This window comes from Brassica napus, chromosome C9 (genome assembly GCF_020379485.1).
Source record: "Brassica napus cultivar Da-Ae chromosome C9, Da-Ae, whole genome shotgun sequence".
NCBI lineage: Eukaryota > Viridiplantae > Streptophyta > Magnoliopsida > Brassicales > Brassicaceae > Brassica > Brassica napus.
The window spans coordinates 18763652-18786997 of NC_063452.1; the positions used below are offsets into that span (position 1 = coordinate 18763652).

Consider the following 23346-nt stretch of genomic DNA (forward strand, 5'->3'; position numbering starts at 1 on the left):
AACTTAGTCTATGCAATTAGAAACCTTAGGCTTTATATTTGTCTTTTTCTAAATGAGTTGCGACTCACATGGTTTTCTTTTAGGTGGTTACTCTAGTGAACTTAGATAGGTTTTACTGCCCGTGTTATTAGATTTATGTTGTAATCTCGCTTCCAGACAAACTTCATGTTTTATTCGGTCTCTAGAACGCTTATACGCAAACTCAGAATAAAGGTCTCTTATTTTAAGTTTGTTTTTCGTATTATCTTATTTCGTTTCTGAACATTTTTGATTACTTGTTATTGGCTCTGCAGACTGATTCCCCGTAAAAGTTTTGTTTTCTTCACTATTATTTGATTGTGCAAATTTAAACTCCCAGAGAACTCTTTGCCTCAACTGGATTAACTTGCTTAATTGTTTGGTATAATGCTAAGTTGTTGATATAGTGAACTCTGTGCTATTCTGAGTAGATTGTCATTGCCTGTGATAGGTGCTTAGTTTAATCACCTAACTTCTAACTCATTTCCTTTTTTCTTCTTTAGAGCGTACATACACGCAAGGGGAACAATTTATAGGCTCGGTGGTGTTCATTACAAAGACTGCACTCCTGCTCAATCTGTTCCTCGCTCCCTGAAGCACAATCAGGAAATTTCGATGCACCTTACCGGCTTGGATAACAGCACTAATGGAGTTTGGACGAGAAGAAAGATCAAATCTCAAAGGAATATGAGCAACCAAAAAGATGTGTTGTCTGTTCTCTTGGTGGCTTGCGCAAAGAAGACAATCCAAGGGAACAATGAGACCCCAACCCCTTAGCCTATCCATGCTTGGGATTGTGTCTTTGAACAACACTGACTGATGCCATTGAACAACATGAAGCTGAACCTGAAGATGACTCCAAGTCTCTGAAGCTGTGAAAGTAGTTTTGGGAGTAGCATTTCTGATTTTCCTTACATAAGTCATATCCACCGAGTTAATTCTTCAAGTTACCTCTGGCAGAGAGTTCTTGAGAAGAGTGATTACACGCCAGTATTAAATGCCAAAACATTCCATAACATATGTAATACCAAAAAGACATACACGCACAATACTAAACAAGTCGACAAAAGATTAAAAAGAAGAAAAAAAGAAGATATTTGTTTCATTTAAAACTTCAACCGGTAGACAAGACACCAATCATCAAATACCAAAACACTCCATAATATATTTTTAAGTTACACAAATTTCAAACCCTTTTATTTAATATATAATAAAAACAAGCAACATTTAATTTTTAAAATCAAAACTCTCTCTAAGTGTTGTTGACATCTGGTGGTAAGATTGTTGTTGTTAATGCTGGATCACCTTCGGAGAATCTGTTATTTGCTATCCCTATCTTGACATCCTCTTTCGAACATATGAATATTTCCTTAGCCATATTGCAAAATTTTCTACACAGAAATAAAAATACTCACTAAATTTTGCAACTAATAAGAAAAAAATAGAAAATTAAGAAAAACTTACGGCCAGGGATCGTCTCCAAGAATCATCATATCTCCATCATTATATATGAAAAACATTTTCCATTGATTGTGCATATGCAACTCGCCTTTGATATCAAAGAGTCTTTCTAGTTCATCGATCAACTGATTGTATCCATCAAATATAGTTAAATCTACAGTCCTTTCTATGACACCTTCCATATGAACCTGGGCAATAACCATATCAAGAGCATATGAACTTTATAGTAATCTCAGTCTATTGATGCAATTTTAATCAAAATCTAATATTAGAATAAAACTGTGGATGAAAGCGCGCGGGCGCGCGCGCGGGCGCGCACACACACACACATATATATATATATATATATTAAATTTACCTTATACGCAACATAACCTTTTACTAAAACCTACGTTTTCTAATGTTTTAGTTTTACATAATAAATAGTTTTAAATTTGAATAATAAGTAAAAAAAAAAAAAGAAGATGGTGATCTTTTTCATACCTTAGTACGACTTTTAGCTTGGACATGGTCAACCTTTTCGTCTTCAAATATTTTAGAAATCTTACATTTTTTGTTTGAGACAATAGGTTCCACTGGATCCTTTGTTATAGCGGGAACCATTAGATCAACTCCAAACAGTCTGCAGCTAGTAGTTGCGGTTGTGGTTGACGGTTCTTTCATTGCTTGAACCATTCGCTCATTGTAGATTGTAGGAACCCACATTTTTGAACCTATACACATCAATAGAATGATAACTAATTCACAGAGAAGTTTTAACTAAATGAGAAATGTTTACATACCAAACTCATGTACTTCGAGTTGACGTTTATGTTTTAGAGTATCTGACTTGAAAATATTTGATGAATGTGTTAACAGCTCAATCTCCCATGGAGATACCTTATCAGGTCTTGGAATTGTTGCAGCTTCATCCCATTGCACCTATAAAATAAAGTTATTGGTTATTATATATTACTCTTTTTAAAATATATTCTAAAATAATATGTAAGTGGAATTAATACTATTCTTACTTCTAGACTTCGCCATTCTGAATCCTTCCAATGAGCGGAGAAATCTCTCACTCCCACTATTGTTCCATTGTATCTATTGTAGTCAAATAATTTGCGTAAGTAATCATATTTTGAAAAAATAAAGTAAAATAAATGTTTAAGATTTACCTTATTTCATTTAGATCTTTTCCTTCGAACTTCATCGAAAATTTGGAGCCTATATTAAACTTATTATTCACTCTATCTACAAATTTATCGAAGTTGACAATGAATTGGCTCGACCTGATATCATCACATCAAATAAATAAAATTATATTTTCAATAAACTATTTAGATAATGTTTAATTAGAGTAAGAAGAATATTACCTTGGCTTATAGAACACAACGAACATACATTTGTTTTCAATAGCATTCAGTGCAGTAGCAACCACACTATGGTGCATACTCTGTTTTGAAATTAAAGATGTTGGTATGTTGCGTTGCTGATGAGCTGCTTTACTGATACCAACTCGCGATTCTCCATTCTCTCCTCTAGGATAACAAATAGTTAAAATATAAATTCAAGGAACGAAATAGATCTAAAATGGCAAAACAGATATATATACCGAAGGAACACAAAAGAGTCTCCAGCAACCAATTTTTTTCCTTTTGCAAACTCATTCCAACCAGATGTGAAAAGATGTCTTTTTGGTGTACCTAGTTGATTTTTTGTAAACAGAATATAGATCAGTGATAAATACTCACAAATTTTGAAATGAAATATAGAATGGTCACCTCTTAAAGTGTGTTTAAAACTCCATTCATGACCATGGATATCTTTAGCAATTATCTCTTGACTTGGGGTTAGCTGAGACACATCCTAAAAACATTAAATACAAAATGTTATATAAGGATTTACAATATGAGTTTATGTAAGCCAAGGGTAATTACCAACAGGGGAAGACATTCAATGGCATGTCTTTTATACAAAACAAAACCACCATTTGTGCTGGTATCAGAAGCACTTAACACCTTGGTGAAATAGTTAATGTTTTGTATATTGTTTTCGGTTTTGGGAATAGGGATTTCAACATCCTGAGAACATAAAATTAATTAAATTACTTTAAAGAGATTGTAAGAAGATCTAATGTTAAAATAAATAAAATCTTATTTTGTTACTCACAGATGTATCAGGCAACAAAGAAACTTCTGCATAAATTTCATTAGTATTGGTCTCTACCTAGGAACATACATAAAATATACCAAAAACAATATCAGTTACAGTCTAAGTCATTTTACATGATCTGTATTTTATAAATAAGAAACATATATAATCAAAGACGCATACCTTAAGTTTGATACTAAAAACATTACAACAAATTTTTGAAGGAATATCAAAAATTGGTTTTAGTTGACAAAGTTCGTCGTCCATAGAGGCAACTAGCTGGTACCATCAAATTGTTGAGTAAGTCTTACAAATTAAAACATAAGTGGAATGATATAAAAATTTAAAATAAGATAAAAAAATATTGCCTGCTCTATATGCCCTTGAGGAAAGTAATATATTTTATCTCCAATTTTTGGAGTATCAAACAGAGGTCCGGCACATAACTTCCATAATTTATTGTTCAAATAGTTATTGGTTTCATCAATAGCTAGAAAAAAGAAAACATTATTAGGGATATATGTTTTTCATCAATCGAAATTCATCCCGTATCCAAGAATGTTTCACTTATACCTAAAACTTCAGGTTGTGCATGCATGATTTGATCACCAGCCATCAACAACTTTTTCAAACACTTGGTGAGAACTTTAATCTTTATTTATTTTGGTTTGAACTAGTGTGTTTTTCTTAACTTATAAATCTTATACGTATAAAGTATATATGGGTGAAAATATTCAAATACTTCATAAATATATTTACGGATATGAGTTTTGACTAATAACTTTTACTAGTTGCCAAAAAGTATCGGGTCAAAGATATATCTTTAGAAATATCGAAAGTTCTTTAATATCAATAAATTATGTTTCTAGATATATAGTAATAGTGCAATAGAGTACATGCGTCGTTCAGGGCCGGCTTAGAGAAAGTGACAATGGATGCACCGCCCAGGGCCCACAAGGTAAAGGGCCCATAAAAACAAATTTTAGTTAACAATGTAATTATTTATAGTGTGAGAGATTTTTTCAGGACTCATATACATTGTGTCGTGTGTTTAAGAAAAATATACATAGCCACGGAGTCCACAAAGCAAGGGACCCATTAAAAAAAATAGTTAACCTTGTGAAGTGTCCACATATTATTTAGGGTTTTTTGTTCTTTAGACAAAGACTATGAACCACAAGGTTTAAAGAACTGTCTCTACTTGATAACCACAAGGTTTAAAAGTACACAAAGATTATAACTTTAGATGGATCGAACTAGAATCAATTGCTCCGGTATTCTTAGTTGGAAAAAAAAAATTCTCAGATACTCCTCATCTATAATTCATTTCATTTTCATTTATTTTAAATTTGAAATCTGATAAAAAATCCAATATACCCATTATGAATCCACTTATTTACGCAACATGCCACTAAACCTAATTTTCTCTCTTATCTCTACAGATTTAGATTTCATTTCCATTCTTCATCTTCTTTCTTTCTCTCTTCTCTTTTTTCTCTGTTCTCTTTCATTCTTCAATCCAAATATTTTTTGTCTTTGAATTTCTTCTTCTTCGGTTGGTCTGCTTTTCCTTTTGTTCTTCTTCGAATCTCTTCTTCTTAGAATCCATTCTTCCTCGAATCTTATATGTTTCTCCTCTTTTCTGATTTGGTGTTCTTTGTTCGCAATTTTAGGGTTCTCCTTCGAATCTCATATGTTTTCCTCTCTCTCTCTCTCTCTCTCTCTCTCTCTCTCTCTCTCTCTCTCTCTCTCTCTCTCTCTCTCTCTCTCTCTCTCTCTCTCCAGATCTGGCTTGCTGCAAGAATATATGAGAAATGTGAAAGTAAAACTTCAACCCAGAAACAAAGTTTTACCAAGTTACACAATCGTTTAAGTACAATTTTATAAAACTGTAGAACTTGGTTAAACTAGGTTCAAAGTATTACAAAGTTGTACTTCGACAATGGTACAACTTAGTAAAATTTTGTACTAGTTTTACCAACTCGTGCAATCATTTAAGTAAAACTTAGTAAAATTGTAGAACTTGTAAACTGTAAAATTGTAAACCTGTAAAACTTGGTAAAACTTTAATTTGGTAAAACTGCAGAACTTGGTAAAACTTAATATCAATTATTGAATCTATATTTTTGAAATTTGAAATTCGATTTGAGAGGGAAAAGTAAAGGGTAAAATCGGAATCGTCTTATTTCATTAAAAATAGGAGTACATCAGAATAAGTAAGAGTATGCGAGATTTGTTTTTGGCTCATTAAGAGTATTTGAGCTTTTTACTCATCGCAGTATCATCTCTTAAGACAAAGACAATCAGGGCCGGCTCAAAGACATCATGGACCTTGGGCAAAATAAATTTAAATATTTTTTTCACATGTATTTATAGATGATATAAAAAAATTTGGACCCCTATTCCTAATTTTTTTTTAAAAACTAGACCATTTTTCCACTACTATTTTTGCAAAAAATAATTGGGCTCGGGGCCCACGCCCCTTTGCTCCTACCCTAAAGCCGGCCCTGAAGACAATGGAAGATTGACCAATTCATAGTCTGAAATCAGTCTTAAAATAAACACTATACCAATGGCTTAAAGAATCATAGCACAAAGATTCTTATCAAGTATTATGAATCTAAAAGAGATTCTTACTTAACGGCTTAAATAATACTTGTAGGATGGGAGGAGAAAGAATCAACGGCTTAAACATGTCTTAAAGACAAAGACTCTGAAAAGTAAATGAATGAAAAAACGCCTAATGGCTTAAATTAGACTTGTTTGATGAAAATAAAAAATGAACAGCTATGTTGCACCGGGACGGATACGGAGACAGATACGGATACGGAAGCGGGGACGGGAAACGGCAAAACTAAAAAATTATGGGTACGGGTACGGCAAATATATATATGTTAAAAAATATATATATGCTATCCATAATGGACAAAATAAGAAAAGATTACACCAAAATCTTAACATAAAAATAATTCAATATATTATTTTAAATAATAATAATAAAAACAATAATTAAACATTTTTTTAATCAAAATTTGGTTCATCTAATAAAAGTTCATAAACTTAAAAACAAGATTGAAAGTTAAAAATACAGTTAAAATTTTACTTCCTTTTATTTTTTGGAAAAAGGTAAATTAATTAGCTTAAGATATAGTAATATTGAAGAAAATTCATTTCAAATATTCCATAAATGAACTACCACGTCCTCAAAGTGTCCCCGTGCTGTTTCTATGGTGTTTCCGTCCCGGAAACGCTTCCGGTATGGGTACGTGAACCAAACTGCCGTCCCCGGGCTTCATAGATGAACAGTGCCTTAAAGATGTCTTAAGATAAATACTCTGAACTGAGAATTATGTATTTGCGATAACCACAAGGCTTAAAATTAAAAGTGTGGAAAGACCAATCAGATAACTAGTGATACGAAAGTCTTATCGCAAAGACTATGAATTGATAATTAGATTCCTTTCTTGTCTACCCACGGCTTAAGTCCTTGATTAAAGTACAAAATAGGATATAGAAGTCGAGACCATCTTAAAAGATTCTTAAGACAGACATTACAATGGATGAGATAATACTTGTTGGATGAAAGACACGACAACCAGTTAGAAAAAATCTAAGACAAAGACTATGGACCAAAAGGCTTAAGACCTGTCTCTGTTCAGTTTAATAACCACTAGGCATAAAATTGTCGACAATGATAGATTTATAGACTAGTTGTCTGACATCAGTCTTAAGACAGAGCTCAAACAAAAAACTGCCATGGCTTTGGAATGTCTCTAGACAAACACAACCTACGGCTTAGAAATGTCCCACACCTTAGAAAGGTCTTTCGAGAAAGACTATGTATCAATTTAGACTTGTTGGATGGTAAAAACAACTAATGATTTGCTGTATAGAAAAAAGACCAACTGCTGAAAGATTCTTGACAAAGATTCTTATTTCCACATGGCTTAGAAGTATGTTGAGAAAGTCTATGCTATAGACTTTTTGGATGGTAGAAAAAAAACTAAGGACTTGTTGTATTGATGAAAGACCAACTGCTTTAAAAAGTCACAACGCAGAGATTCTTAAACAATATGAATCTACAACAAAGTCTTATTATAGATGGAAAAACAAAAACCCACGTATTTCAATGATCAAGAGATTCTTACTTAACAGCTTGAATAAGGTTTGTTTGATGGGGAGAAAAGCAACCAACGGCTTAATGATGTCTTAAGACAGTCTCCGAAAAGTCCTTAGATGGATAAAAATGACTAATTGCTTAAATTAGACTTGTAGGATGGGAAGAAAACGACCAACAGCTTGAGAGATGTCTTAACACAAAAAAAAATTAGAACTATATGAGTGTGATTGGTAACGGCTGGTAGGTGCTGTCCATAGTCCCATTTATTTCTACAGTATTAAATTTACAGCAATCAAGATTTAATAAAAAAAATTAAAATCACAGCTCTTGAAATAACCTACAGCTGTACAAGTGCTTTGTTGAGCCAAAAATCCAGAGCAATTTTTTGGAGCTTTCCATAAAATTCTACAGCAATAAAATCTAACGCCACAACAAAAATTCTACAGATTTTTTTCTGCATAAATTTTTTTAAAGCTACAGCCATTACCAATCAGACCCTATGAATTGTCTTGCGACAACCTCAAGGCTTAAAACTATAAGACAGACAATATAGGTTGGTTTGTAGACATGATGGATGGAGACAATGACAATCGGTTTAGAAAAAAAAAGTTAAAGCAACTAATGGCTTAGATAATATGTGTTGGATGAAAAAAACTGACAAACAGTTTAGAAAGATCTTAAGACAAAGACTATGGACCAAAATGCTTAAAGTCTGTGGTCTAGTGGTTTGAGTTTCTTATTTATTTTTACCAAAAAAAAGGGTTTACCAAATATGACTCAAAACTTGATTTTGATTGCAAAAGTATATCCAAACTTCAATTAAATGCAAAAGTAACCCAAAAGCCTTGTGAAATTACAGCCAGCAACTTGTGACCAAACAAAAAAACAAAACTCATTTTTACGAATATAGTCCCGCTAAGTCTTCTGAGTCGTCTGGTATAGTTGATCTTAAAAATAATTTATAAATTTTGTAAAAAATATTTTGATAAGCGAAAAATCAAAATCATTTAATTATAAACAGTTTTAAGTGATACAAATTAAGATATAATAAAATTAAATTGTTTTCAACATAGATGAGTGAAAATAGTGAATCATGATATTCTTTGGTCTATGGTTTGGCAACATATGTTGTAATATTGTATGTATTCTTAGGGTTAGATTTTAGAAAGCTTAAATATTTTTTTGAAAAATTAAAATTTTACCTACATGTGATTATTTCTGTGTATAGTAAACACTTTTTAAGTTTAATTTGATTTTATGAAGTGTTTAACTAGTTAATTTAGTTTAGGAGTTATGTTTAGGGTATAGATGACTAACATGTAAGTCGTCTGGCGATTAGAAGACTTCTCTGAAAGTCTTCTAACTTCCGCTAAAAATATTTTAGTTTCCCGCTAAAAATATTGAAATCTTCTGGGTGACTTACAAGTAAGTCGTCTAGTACGTCTTCTGATCGAAAATATTTAACCTTATTGAAATTTTTGTCTCCATGTATAAAGAAAAATTTACACATTCTTTCTCCTCCTCTCAAATGGCTGCAACAAAAATAGCATGTTCCTCATTCTAAAACTCTCCAACCTCTCTCTAATCTCTTTGAACTTATAAACACCAAACTTTATTGTTTTTGTCTCATGTCTTTCTCACTAGTTTATCTTGTTTTGCAGGTTTTTCATCACATGGTTCTCATCTTCCACTCATTTAAAGGTAGGTTTATTAATTTTAGATATGTATTTTTGTGTGTTCTATAAAGGTAGATCTTTCTAATCTTTCACTCATTTTCTCTGTTTTTAAGTCATTTGAACGTTTTTGGAGATGCATGTTTTTCAGATCTAGATTTGGATATGCAGGTTTTTCAGATCTGGAAGACTTCTGGGCTAGAAGACTTCCTGGAAGTCTCTGGAAGTCTTCTGACGGAGTCTTCTCCCATGTCTCCCTTTCATAATAGATCTGAGCGTTTTGGTAAGTTTTTATGTCTGATTTTTCTTCATTTGGTAACCTCTTGTTGCATAAAGTTCATACATTTTTCCCAAACTAAAACTCTCCAAACCCACTCTAATCTCTTTGGCTTGAAAACACTAAACTTTATATGAATTTTTCATTTTTGTCTCATGTATTTCTCACTAATCTATCTTTTTGTTGCATGTTTTTAACTAGATGGTTCTCATCTTCCACTTGGATATGTACTTTGTATGTTCTATAAAAGTATGTCTATCTAATTTTCTACTTATTTTTTTCTGTTTTTAAGCCATTTGAACGTTTTTTTTGATATGATATGCAGGTTTTTCAGATCTGAGTATGATATACATGTTTTTCAGATCTGGATCAGACTTTGGAAGACCTATGGGAAGTCTTCTCGAAAGTCTTCTAAAATATAATGTGCTAGAAGACTTCCTTTCCAGACGACTTCAACGAAGTCATCTAGACGACTTCCAGGAAGTCTTCTGACGGGGTCTTCTTCCATATCAAGTGGAGTCTAAGCTTGTCTTTGTAGAGGAATGATCTATAATAGTTTTGTTTGTGGTATGTTTTGTGATTTGCATGTGTACTCCTTTAGTTGCGACTTTTTTTGTAAATTTGTTAAGTAACTTTAAGATATGTTTATTTAATTTTCTAAAGTGTTAAGTAACTTCAAGAATATCAAGTAACATGGTTTAATGTGTCTTCTCAGATCATAAGATATACTTTTTACTTATGTATGTAGAAGTCTTCTCAATTAGTTAGAAACTTTACTAAGCATGAATGTTGGTAACCTCGTAAATATCACCAATTCAGTTATAAATTTCATTCAGTAGCCTCAATATTGACTAATATACATGAATTAACAAAAACAAATTAAAAAAATCTTTATAGTTTTAGAGAAAAAGAAAGTTTATTAAACAATGACGCAGACGACTTCCATGGAGGTCGTCTGGTAGACTTCTAGAAAATCGTCCATTTAGGTTAATCTTGCAATTGATTTTTAACCTAGACGACTTACATGGAAGTCGTCCATCTTTGTTTGTTAAAAAAAACTCGAGACGACTTACGGTTAGTTTTGCATTTGACCGGATTGTGTCAGAAATTTGACTTTTCCTGACGACTTATACGTAAGTCGTCCAGTAGAAAATTAAAAAAACAATATTTTGTTATACCTAGACGACTTACATAGAAGTCGTCTCCGGTTAGTTTTGCAATTGAAAAATAAAACAAAAAAAATTATTTTTTTCTAGACGACTTACACGGAAGTCCGACGACTTACATGGAAGTCATCCAAGATAAGCAAGGTTTGACCAGAATCTCGGAATAAAATCATGGACGACTTCAATGTAAGTCATCGGATGGACGACTTCCGTGTAAGTCGTCTAGAAAAAAATAGCATGTGGAATATCTATGGTATGCACTTGGTCTTATCCGAATTAGTGTTTCTGCATGCAAAATAGCATGTCCCCATACAGATGTTGGGAGTTTTGATCTCATGATCAATGGCCTTGCAATTAGTTGCAGCCGTTTAATTAATGATTCTGCCAAACCATTTTGTGTATGAACATGAGCAACAGAATGCTCTACTTCAATCCCTGATACCATACAATAATCATTAAAAGCTTGGGATGTGAATTCACCAGCGTTATCTAATCTAACTCTTTTAATTGGATAATCTGAGAACTGTGCTCTTAATTTGATTATCTGAGTTAGAAATCTCGCAAATACCATATTTCGAGATGATAACAAACAAACATGTGACCATCTACTCGATGCATCGATTAATACCATAAAGTAGTAGAATGGTCCACACGGTGGATGTATTGGTCCACAAATATCACCTTGGATTCTTTCCAAAAACTTTGGTGATTCTTTGTCAATTTTGGTTGGTGATGGCCTTATGATTAATTTCCCAAGAGCACACGCATCACATGTCATTTTATTACTTTGGTATATATCTTGGGTTTTTATTGAATGACCATGTGAGCTTTTCAATGATTTTTCGCATCATTGTAGTGCCTGGGTGACCAAGACGATCATGCCATAATGTAACATCTTCTGGATTTCTTTTGATCACAAGATGTGATTCTATAGCATCAATATAAGTGTGATGCAATCCAGAAGGAAGTTCTGGAAATTTTTCCAGTACAAGGCATTTGCCTGATTTTTCAGAAGTTATATACAAATACTTCTTTCCATTCTCAGTTGCAGACTGAGTGTTATACCCTTGACGATATATATCTTTGAAACTCAACAAATTTCTCTTAGAATTTGGAGAATATAAGGCATTATCTATGGAAAACTTTGTTCCATTAGGCAACATAAAGTTTGCCTTGCCAATTCCTTCGATCAGGTCTGTAGGACCTGATATTGTGTTTACAGTCATTTTTACTGACTTTAAAGTAGAGAAATATCTCTTATCCTTCAGTATAGTGTGCGTTGTGCCACTATCTGGTATGCAAACTTCTCTACCAATTTGTTTAGTTGTTGTTCCATTTGCTTTCTTATCCATTTCTGTAACACACAGTTAATATTAATAAAAAAAATAACCTTTCATAAATAAAAATATTATGCATCAATAACAAGTACACAATAATTATACATTAGATATTTTGAAATACAACATTATTTTGAAAGTGAAATACATAATATTTTATGACATCACTAGGCATTATTAAGCTTGATCAGTACAAGCACTTTAATTATTTTGATGAGTGGCCTCGTCGAAATCTCCCATAAAGTCCGAGGATTCGAGGTATGTCGATGTTGTACCCACAAGGTGTTCATTAAGATTTACTTCTTTTGCCTTGCCTTTAATAGATTCTTGGTACAATTGGCATAGATGCCGAGGAGTTCGACATACTTGAGACCAGTGTCCCTTCGATCCACATCTGTAACAGACGTTTTCATTTTTATGAGTAGGGTTTTCTTGGGTTTCTTTCCCTTTTACCCGATCAGATCGATTCCATGTGTTGGATCCCCTTCCTCTTGGGTTGTTACTCCTTTCATGGTTGCGGTTAAATCGATAACCACGACCACGACCACGACCAAAACCACGATTGTGACCACGGCCACGACCACACCCACGATAGGAATAATTTCATTTTTCCGGATTTTTTATATCCGTTGCATTTACCTCAGGAAATGCTTTGGTTCCCGTGGGTCGGGCATTGTGGTTTTTAATGAGGAGTTCATTATTTCTCTCCGCTATCATAAGCGCCACAACGAGTTCAGAGAACCTCGTATACCTACAATTTCTATATTGTTCTTGTAGAACATAATGATTTTTGTGGAACGTTTGGTAAGTTTTCTCGAGCATTTCTGCTTCCGAGACAGGCTTACCGCAATAATCTAATTGCGCCGCTATTCTCAATATAGCGGAATTGTACGTTTCCACTTTTTCAAAATCTTGAAATCGTAGATTTTTCCACTCATCGAGTGCATGGGGGAGAGTAATTTTCTTTTGGTTATCAAACCTCTCCTTCAGAGCTTTCCAAATATCTAATGGATCTTTGGTTCTCGCATAATCATGCGTAAGATTTTCATTTAGATGCCTTCTCAGAAATATCACGGCCTTAGCCTTTTCATGAGAGGTTGATATATTGCCGTCTTTTATTGTTCCGAGTATTTCCTCGGAATCTAGATGAAGCTCCATGTTTGTAACCCATGCCGTGTAGTTTGTCCCAGTTACTTCCAATGCCGGAAACTGAAGTTTCTCGATTTTTGCCATTTGTATTTCAAATCGCAGAGTGATCGTGCTGATAATGTGTTATAAAAAGAACTTGTATTTTATTGTATCGCAGAAATTTAGATAAAGGTAAAATTTTATACCCGTAGAAATTTTAACACTGATATAAGAAGAGAGAGTTTCTTATTATAGAGAGAGAGAGAAGAGATTGAGGCGTGTTTTACAATGAACGAAAACGTTCGTATATATAGAAAGAAATTTACTGTGCAAATAGTGCAGCGGACCCCATATCTTTTTATATTTTCAACGAAACACGGCTGCACCTTATTTTTGACTTTCGTAACACTATATATTTTTTCTAATACTTATTTTTAAATGTATCTATTAGTGAATGAATATTAAAATTAATTATTGTACATTATTTTATCACATAAATTATGCTAGCAACATAAAATATTCTAAAGAATGTCAAAGATCTTTACTGGCTTTTGCTTCTCCTGATACTCCTTTAGGAATTAGGAGTAGCCGATGACACGTCTAGCACTCTTGTTGTTGCATCAAATGTAGCTACATTTACTTACAACTTCTCCAGTACAAGCAGCACCAACAACTCCTTTTGTCACTACAACTGAACTCACTACTACCAGTACTGTGTCTCTAAACACCGAAACTCCTCGTCTTTGGATCCTCTACTAATTTGATAACATTCTCTGCTCCTATATCAAATTCATTCACCAATGAACATAATAAATATTTGACGACTTGAGTGCATCTGAGGCGATTCCTCGTTAGGCAACTACTGTATATGGTTCTAAGATCCTACTGCTAACGCTAAAACACTTGAATGCCATAATGATATTTGAACTGCAAGGGGATCTCTAGCCACTTCTCCTAACTTCATTTTGTGCACTTTCCACCCAAAAAGAAAACGTCAGAACTCATCCAATCTAAACTTCGGACTCTAAACCGATTCTTTCAAGTATGTTTCCAATTCAAAAAGTAACTTTATAATAGAGAAAGATTGTTCAGAAAAACAATGCAACTTTTTCAAGATGATCAAAGCAACTTGTCTTCAAGAAATCTTTCTGTTTACAAAAAGATACATTATATGATGAGCTACCGCCCAAACCATAGATCGTCTAGTCAAGCTGTTTCGTCCAATCAAAGTGTTCCCATTGGCGTGCAAAGCTCACAACCGCTTTCTTCTGGCTCTCCACCGACTCATGCCTTCTTTTTCTATACATGTCTTCTTCCGGCAACTCAAGCATCCCTCTGATCACATTCAGTCCAAGATTGCTATTGAACTCTTGCTCATCATCAATCACGTGAGCAAACCCTTTGTCTATCCCAAACTCCACGTGGAAGTAAGGAAAATTCTTAGGTATCGAGTTCCTAAGACCTTTCACGCTAGTGTCGATGAGCTTCTTCGCGTTGTGCTGACTCCACTCGCTCTCCGCTTCGTCGATCGCCTTCTTGAAGTAAAGAGGTCCTTCTTTCGCTATCTCCTGAGGGATCGGGATGCACTCAATCATACAGTGGCGGCGCTGCTGAGACAAACCAATCACCGTCTCCAGAAACACGGCGTCTTTGCCTTCTTTAGCAAACATCATTATAAGACACTTCTTGAAATTCCTAATCTCGTCCCAGACATTGTCGTCGACGCTTCTGCTGGCTGCTTCGTGCTTCTCAGTACAAAGAAACACTCATCAATACAAAAGCAATTAAAAAATTAAATACAGAGTATCTTTAGATTGTATATACCTGCATTGGTAAGATACAACAATGACCTGGGACAAGGGGCTGGTGCTGTGGTAGCATAAGGTAGGTGAAGTTTGCGATTGATACAACCAAGTGTTTCGGCCGCTTTGGGTTCTCAAAACAGAAGAGGCAGCGTTCTTGCTGTGTCATGATGCGTTTCACGCGGTTGTCTTTCTCAGGAACGTTGCTTTCCCGCTGCTTCCGGGACTTTTTGCTTGGAGCCTCTCCGTAGTCATACTCATCATCAGCAGCTTGGTTAGATGTCTTGTACTGTTTGTTATGCAGTATGCTTTTGGCTAGATGCATATCCGTATCATCATCTTCCTTCTTCCTTTTACCAGACATGTCCTTGATAGGATACCTCGCTGCTCTGACGTAGTGTTGTTCTTTGGATGAATCGTCTCCAACAGCTTGCTTTGCTTTCAGCCTCTCTGCTTCTTCCGTGAGTTTCTGGGCTTCTTCAAGCTTCCCTTTCAGACGGAGCTGTAAGGCTTTCGCAGCTAGTTGATTCACAGTTAAAGATTCCATATTGGGAAGAGACGTTACAACATCTTTTTTGGTCTCCGCGTCGCTTCTGTGGTGATGATCTTCACGAGGCTCTACTAATTCACTCTTCTGTTTAGAAAGCATTTGCTTCATGAAGCTTCCATCATTAGTAAACTTGTTCAAGTGAGATGCAGCTTCCGATATGAGCTTCGAGTCTTCGTGTCTATGAGTTTGGCCCTTTCTTTTCCCCCAGGATAATGAAGGATCGGTTTTAGGCGCTCTTAATACACGATGACGAATAGAGTCATCCTTCAAGTAGTCCCGACCATTGCCCTTCAAACAAAACACGTCACATATGTCAGAATATTACTGAATTCAATGATAAAAAGCTACGTTTTAAACGGTTAAAGTACCTTCTCAGAAACTCTTTCTGGTTTTTTCTCTTTATCATTGTCTCCACTGTTCTCTCTTCTTCTATTATTAATGGCATTCAAATGGGCACGAGATGGAGCTGCTCTCTGAGAGGCCACGGACTCAACAAGGTTACCAAGTGAACCCCATCGTTCCCCAGCAACCTGTGCAACAACTCTCAATTAATAAGGCAATACTCACAAAGAAACTATGCTAATAAGTCATAAACAAGAACTTACCTCCTCAAGTTTTTGTCCTTCTCTGGCAGCATGTTCCTTTGCACGCTTGAGCGCTTTCATCCTCCAACTCGCGCCTCCATCTCCAACAACAGAAGTTGGTAAGAGCTGATCTTTACCGTTTCGTTTATCGGTTTCTTCCTCTGGATAACCGGTCCCATTTCCTTTCAAATAAGGATTCAGTTCTCTTGGGTTTACTTTAATTACCTGGAATCAAACTTCAAATCATTAACTAACAATCTACTATAAACCGAGTTAGACTGAAACTCCAAATCAAACATGTCTCAATCACCTCTTCATGGGTGCTTTCTTCCAGTTTGTCCTCAACATCTAAAGCAGGATCCGGATCAGACTGTCGTGTTGGCGGCAGCATAAAATCGAGCCCATTACTCCTTCTAGCAATATCACCGTCGGGCAAGTCGTCGTCATCTCCAGAATTAGCAATCTTCTTGCCATGTCGCTTGCTTTCCTTTCTATCAACGTCCTTGTTTTTTCTTCTTCTATCCTTCTTGTCTTCTCTATCCGAAGTATCATCAAGCACCTAATAGGAGTAGATAAAAACATCAAACTCAAGCCAGACTTTTAACACATTAAAAAAAAAAAAGAAGAAGAAGAATGAAAGGAAACGAGTAACCTTACCTCATGACGAGGTATGATCTTTATTCCAGAAAACATGTTAAACAACTTGAATCAAATCAACAAGGAAGAGGGAATCAAAATTAGGGAATGAATGAAACCTGAGAAAAAGAAAATCAACAAGAGCCCTAAACCCAAAAAGCTAACTTTATACTCTACAAACATAGATGTACCGTTTTGCTACTTACAATTCACTAGATTACTAGAAACTGAGGTAAGCTCACAGGTCACAAGTAGTTTTAAGTAACACTGACAAAAATCGAGTACGCCCAAATAAAGCTTTGTCCTTTAATCAAATTAACTTCCTGTCATTCATCAACAACACCCAAATCTCAATTACTCGACTTTCTCTTCGTATTCCTTAAAAGTCCCATTGTCCTTGCGATTCAATTCAAAGGAAAGAACAAAAATATCATCTTCAAATTCGAGAACTGAAGAGATTCTAAGCAGAAACCATCTCCTATTTATCAAAACATATATCCCTTTTTTAATCTAAGTTTATGAAAAGCTAATTCAGAAAACATACCGGAAGAAGAAGACAGTTTCGCCGCTCGCTCGCTGATTTAGGGCTCGACAAAAGAAAAACAACTATTCTGATCTGAACACGACGAAACGTGACTGACTAAAGCCAGAATGAAGATTTGACAAACCGAGACTAATAACCGGCATAAATGACGAACCGGGACTAAAATTAGAAATACAAAGGCCAAATCGGGGGAAAGAACCGGATATTGTCGAACCGAGATTCAACTTCCGCTTATACCAAGATTGGTGGGCCAGATAAAGTTCTAAGAACGTCTAATTGCTTAAAAAGCCCAAAATAAAAGGTTTAGGTTAATAAGGCCTTGTGATATGAAAACCCTAGTTTCTCTTGGCCGTCTTTTATAAATATCTTTTCGATTCTCTCTTTACTTGTCGCTCTGTTCTGCCTCTCCCTGGTAATTCCAGTCGACGTAATCGTCTTTTGGATTCATAGTCTAAGCCATTCTTGTTTCTAGTGCGAGCCTCTGATCTGTCTTTAGATTATTTAGTCATTAGTTGTGTGATTCGTGTTCTGACGGCTATGATGATAACATATAATCCCAGCTCTATGAGACCTTTTGTGGTCAAGGAGTACAACTATGTTCATACATTTATCTGAGCCTTATTCTTTTTATTCGTTTTTCGATATTGAATTTGGGTTTATGTGGCTGTGATGATAACATATTATCCCAGCTCATTATGAGACCTTTTGTGGTCAAGGAAAATAACTGTTTTCTAACATTTTTCTGAGCCCTTAAACCCTGACTTATCATATTGTTTTTCTTTTACTAGTTAAAATTCGATTGTGTTCCCTGTGATGATTTAATTGCTAATGTATACCTGATAAATTTTTATATGATTTGTAATTTATTTCTGAGGGAGCAATTGTGTTTTTGTTTTAAATTATGTTTGTAAACCGATTCCCTATGATGGTTTAACCATGCTAATACTGATGTCCTTGACTGAAATAATGTTAAGTTACTGAGGGATTATCTGTTTGAATTTTATTTTGCCTTTTGTTTATGTTGTAGTTACTGTTTAAGTTTTTTTTTTGAGATTGTAATCTGTTTCTTATTATATTCTTGGTTATGTTTTGACTGAATTTATCAAGCTACTTCTATTTGTGATATCTATTGCGAGTATTGTTCCTCAGAATCCACGCAGTTCTATTCGGAGATTAGAATTATTCCAAGAACATCTTATATTACATCCATAATAGATGAACTCTCAAAATCTGATTGCAATCATAATAAGATTGTGCACTAACCCCTACTTTTAACTGCATTTAGAGGTAAGTCTTAAACATCAGCAATCTTATCAGTCAGTTAAAAGTAAAGTTTGGCTCTAATTGCAGCGCACCAAACCTTGCTTTTTAAAGACGATTGCCTCTGACTTCTAAAGCGGCCACAAGATCCAAGGACTGGCTTGACTATGTTGAGGTTGAGGTTCAAGTGATGGGCCCTCTAGAATTTCAACTAAATATTAAGGCGTGTAAAACATGTGGATGGAAATTAAGGAAGTTAAATTGAATTAAACCTTTTTTTGTTGGATTACTTATGGCTAAGCTGATGGATATTGCAACTCTGATTTCTTTACAATCATGTTGGATTATTTGATGGCTAGGCTCATGGATATTGCAACTCTGATTGCGTCAATCACAGATTAATGTTTTGGATTTTTTTTTGTAACATTTGTGAAGCTCTGTAATCTCGCTGTAAAATGATTGACGCAATGTATTCTATAGAGCAAATCATTAATCGGATACTAAACAGAAGGGTAAAACTGTAATCAAAAGGGATAGTAGTTGGTTTTGAATGGTTTTAAACACTTTCAATGTATTCTATGGAGATTGGATTTTTTTTTTTTTTTAAATGACACCCTTCTGTTCAGTATCCGATTAACAGTCTGCATTCTAGTATTTCTAGCCAAGTTCATAGATTGTACCTGACTACATAGGGAAGGCTCTTCTGCATAGTAGGAGATCCTACTCTTTAGAGCAAACTCGAGAAGGGGCCGAGCTTTGGGCCATTTTTTTGGACTATTGACAGTGTACACACACAGTCCTTGAGATTTGAGAACATCATCTTGGAATGATATTTCCTCTTGGCTCGAGAATGTTTGCAACGTCAGGTGTACGTCAGGTACAGCTTTTGGGGGTCTCCGCGCCTTTTGGAGCTTCCACGTCTTTCAAATGCCACTATTACAAAGCTACAACAAATGCTACCTACCAGAAATTCTGGTGCATAGAAGATCAGAGAGAGAGTCTAACCACTTATCATTGTTACCAATCCTATATCGCAAAGAATTTGACCAAAGTGGCTCCATGAGACTAATTGATAAGATCATAACAAGAGTCATGGCATTGTGTGTCGTCCATTACAGTTATTTAGTTATTTTTTGTGTATTTAAGTAACTATTGTTTTATTGAATGGAGATGAAAAGAAAATTGCAGTAAACTTGTGTTCTTGTTATCGGTCTTTGGAATACATTACTAAGACCATTTCCATTTATACTCCATAATTTACTCTAAAACTAAAATGGAAAATGGAATATAAACAAAAAATAAAAGATAACTCTATAAATAAAGTGATTTTTTTTCCACTCTATTTTTGGTGTAAATTATGGAATGAAGATTGAAATACCCTAATGCATAAGAAACATAGTCAACTCCACTATGCTGCTCTTAGGAACCACATCACTAAAGGTTATCACCTCATCGTGGTTTCCTCGTTTGAAGTTATATTGTTGTTTCATACTAACTAGAGTTTGACATCTCTTTATATATTATTATTTTTGTCTAATTTTTCAATATGAAACTTAGTTTGACATCTCACATTTTTTGCCCGCTGAGTTCTGTTTTTTTTTCTTCTTTTATGTTCCTACTAGATTAAGATCCGCGCCTTGCGCGGAATAAACATTATATATATAAATTATTTTATGTATTATATGTTCTTACATATTATGAAATAATAAATATATATTGAATAATTAAAAGTCAGTAACTATTACATATATAATTAAATTGGTGTGAACGTATAAATCAATTTTATTAATCCAAACAATTTTTTTAAAAAATTTTGATAGAATATGTAATTAAATTTAAATGATATTAACATACATAGTATATTTTTAATATTAATGTCTATTAAATGATGTTTTCTACTCATATGTTTTTTTGATCATGTGTATTTTTAATAGCAAAAACTTTAAATTATTGATAACAAAATTTTCATTGTAGGATTAATAATTTTAGTAATTTATAATTTAAAAAAATTAATCAATGTTAGTTCAAAACTTTTATCAAAAAAAATTATTCAAAGTAAATTTTGAAATTAAAATATTTATTTATTCAATATGGTTTATAGTTTAATTTAGAATGATATATATACATATATATTTTAAATCTTAATGATTAATTAAATTATACTTTTATTTATATGATTTTGTAATCATTTGTATTTTGTCATAACAAAAATTTTAAACCATGGATCGCAAAATTTGAATGTAAGACTTTTAACAGTTTTAGTAATTTATAGTCGTTTTTTTAAATTCAAAATATAACATATACAAAAAAAATCTATATTTTTATAATATGGTTATTGTGATTTTTTTAAAATTATTTTAATAGTTTAAAAATTAAACAAATTTGATAGAAGATACATTTTTTTATCAGATCTTTATTATTCAAAATCATTAATTGTCATATATACTTTAGACACATTAGGCAATTCCGTAATCTTTATTTAAGGAAATAATAAATGACATTAATAATAAATTTATGGTTAGTTTAATAAGAAGCTTATTATATAATTAGATGGACCAACATATTTCTCTAATAATTCTAAGAATCATCCTAGTGATGACACGTGTCTACAAAAAGAAGTTGTAATGTTTCACAAATAATATATAGGGGATTGTTAAGGTTTTTGAATGTTGGTTCAACTTTTGGTACAGTTACCTGATTTGGGTTTAATGATTTTTTTTTAACACTAAAAAACCTTTTTCATTCATCTTTTAAATATGAACCCCAATACAATCCAAATCAGAGGGAATTTTCCCCAATCAAATTCGAACCAAAAAGGGGCAGAGCTTGTGGAAACCTTAAACAAAAAAGGATAACAGCCATAAAGGATAACCACAAGCAACATATGATTGGGGCAAATTCTCAAAGACCACACTCTTAGCAATCAAGTAAGCAGGTAAGTTTTCCTTGCGAGTGTTCAACTCCAACTTCCAAAAACCCACCGAATTTAGTGACCCGTTGATCTTCTGGGAGATCCATTTGAATGAGGGCCAAGCAGGAGGCCACAAGACTGCACCCAACAGGTCCGCAGCTTCCACCATGAATACAATTATGTTCTTCCTTAAGCTACACATGCTTTCAATTGCCCATAACCAACCAACAGCGTTAGCATCATCCGCAGAAAGCACATTAGCAAAGGAAGATCGACTATGCAACAGAACCACTCCATTTCATTCCCTTAGGACCCAAGCAACACCAGCTATAAATGAGTGTCTGCACCAAAAAATTCCAACATCACACTTAAGCCAGTTCTCCAAAGGCGGCTCCCAAGGGGGCTTTGCATTCATCGTGGGAGCAAGACTAGACTCCTCACATGGAGCAACATCGGCCTGAGCCTGAGACCATTCTCTCCAGTCCTCAAGCGCTTTGTTCACAATCTCAATGGCTTCATAGATCTTTCCTTCGAAAATAAAGCCATTCCTATTTTTCCATAGCCTCCAAATCAACCAAGGAAATGCTTTATACAACTCATCCTCTCCCCTCTTGCTTTCTCCAATCGTCAGGAGATGATTGATGTTGTGGAAGATAGATTCCGGGTGAAAGCCACCACGCTGGAGAGGAAAATTTGCTTCTGCCCAGACTCGTCTAGCCAAAGGACAAGAGAAGAAGATATGGTTTGCTGTCTCCGGTTCATGTCCACATAATTGGCACCTCTCATCAACTTTCATACCTCTTCTAGCTATGCCTTCTGCCACCGGTAAGGCATTTGATAGACACTCCCATAGGAAAACTCTCAGTTTCGAGGGGATTTTGAGAAACCAACACTTCTCTTTGAGAGGGTTCAAAGAAGGAAGGGTTTTTGCTTCTATTCTGATCTTTGATTTGAGAGTAGACGATTCAAGCCAGTACCCTGATTTCGTTGAGTAGGCACCTGACTTATTGAACTTCCAGACCTTGAAGTCCTCTGATTTTTGCGCAATCTTCATTTTTAATATCAGAGCGACATCGTCAGGGTAGAACATATCATCTAGTATCGTCTTATCCCACTCTCCAGTCTGTTGATTCAACAAAGACGATACCCTCAAATCAATATCAATCACTTGATCCTTCATTAGCAGAGCTCTAAATTGATTCCCATCATCTATCCAAGTTGAAGCCCAGACCAAGGTTTTCCGGCCATCTCCAATCATCTTCTTGAGACCCTTATCCAGAAGCTCCTTACCATAGAGTATGTTTCTCCACCCAAAGGATGGCATTTTCCCTATTTTAGCATCTTCAAATTCTGAGTCATTGTAGTATCTGCTTCTCAGAAATCTTGCAAGGAGACAGTCAGGGTCGTTCGTGAGCCTCCAGGCCTGTTTGGCCAATAGTGCCTGATTGAAAAGATGAATGTCCTTGAAACCTATTCCCCCCAACCGCTTTGGCAAGCACATCTGCTCCCAACTCACCCAATGTATCTTCTTGTTCTCCTCCACCGAGCTCCACCAAAAAGAAGACATTGCACTGATCAGGTTATCACAAGTAGTCTTGGGCAATTTGAAACAGCTCATTGCATAAACCGGCATACCCATCGCCGCCGACTTAAGTAGAACCTCTTTGCCACCCTGAGACAGAGTCCTCGAAAACCAGCTTGAAAATCTCACTTTTATTTTCTCCTTGACAAAGTTCAACATGTCCA

General features: G+C 34.6%; 2 protein-coding genes, 1 long non-coding RNA gene and 3 other non-coding genes across 9 annotated transcripts; 4 read left to right on the plus strand and 2 right to left on the minus strand.

Annotated features, from left to right (window-relative positions):
• Positions 1 to 838: 838 nt before the first annotated feature.
• On the minus strand, positions 839 to 5073 carry LOC106417061 (auxin response factor 22-like). Its single transcript, XM_048767482.1, has 14 exons — positions 4186 to 5073; positions 4016 to 4102; positions 3796 to 3893; positions 3631 to 3687; positions 3399 to 3542; positions 3243 to 3327; positions 3074 to 3164; positions 2835 to 2999; positions 2637 to 2750; positions 2490 to 2562; positions 2262 to 2400; positions 1963 to 2192; positions 1483 to 1667; positions 839 to 1409 (listed from the first exon to the last, which is right to left on the minus strand). The coding sequence occupies exons 1-14, from the start codon at positions 4226 to 4228 to the stop codon at positions 1271 to 1273; spliced, it is 1650 nt and encodes a 549-aa protein (XP_048623439.1). The 5' UTR covers positions 4229 to 5073; the 3' UTR covers positions 839 to 1270.
• A 9287-nt stretch (positions 5074 to 14360) lies between these two features.
• On the minus strand, positions 14361 to 17516 carry LOC106386633 (CWF19-like protein 2). Of its 4 annotated transcripts, XM_048767485.1 has the most exons (8): positions 17430 to 17478; positions 17089 to 17208; positions 16907 to 16955; positions 16560 to 16808; positions 16271 to 16474; positions 16034 to 16195; positions 15138 to 15953; positions 14361 to 15058 (listed from the first exon to the last, which is right to left on the minus strand). In XM_048767485.1, exons 3-8 carry the CDS (start codon positions 16940 to 16942, stop codon positions 14516 to 14518), a joined length of 2010 nt encoding a protein of 669 aa, XP_048623442.1. In that variant the 5' UTR covers positions 16943 to 16955; positions 17089 to 17208; positions 17430 to 17478; the 3' UTR covers positions 14361 to 14515. The 4 variants fall into 4 exon arrangements, with proteins under 4 accessions (XP_048623442.1, XP_048623441.1, XP_048623443.1 ...); XM_048767484.1 differs by lacking the exon at positions 17089 to 17208 and having other exon boundaries at positions 16907 to 16951; positions 17430 to 17516; XM_048767486.1 differs by lacking the exon at positions 17089 to 17208 and having other exon boundaries at positions 16907 to 17004; positions 17430 to 17493.
• A 440-nt stretch (positions 17517 to 17956) lies between these two features.
• On the plus strand, positions 17957 to 18052 carry LOC125593748. Its single transcript, XR_007329642.1, has one exon. It is a non-coding gene; the product is annotated as a small nucleolar RNA snoR69Y (small nucleolar RNA).
• Positions 18053 to 18085: 33 nt separating this feature from the next.
• LOC125593749 lies at positions 18086 to 18183 on the plus strand. Its single transcript, XR_007329643.1, has one exon. It is a non-coding gene; the product is annotated as a small nucleolar RNA snoR69Y (small nucleolar RNA).
• A 161-nt stretch (positions 18184 to 18344) lies between these two features.
• Positions 18345 to 18417, plus strand: LOC125593758. The gene has a single exon (XR_007329649.1). It is a non-coding gene; the product is annotated as a small nucleolar RNA snoR53Y (small nucleolar RNA).
• A 99-nt stretch (positions 18418 to 18516) lies between these two features.
• LOC111209866 lies at positions 18517 to 19189 on the plus strand. Its single transcript, XR_002661271.2, has 2 exons — positions 18517 to 18716; positions 18780 to 19189. It is a non-coding gene; the product is annotated as an uncharacterized LOC111209866 (long non-coding RNA).
• Positions 19190 to 23346: the final 4157 nt, after the last annotated feature.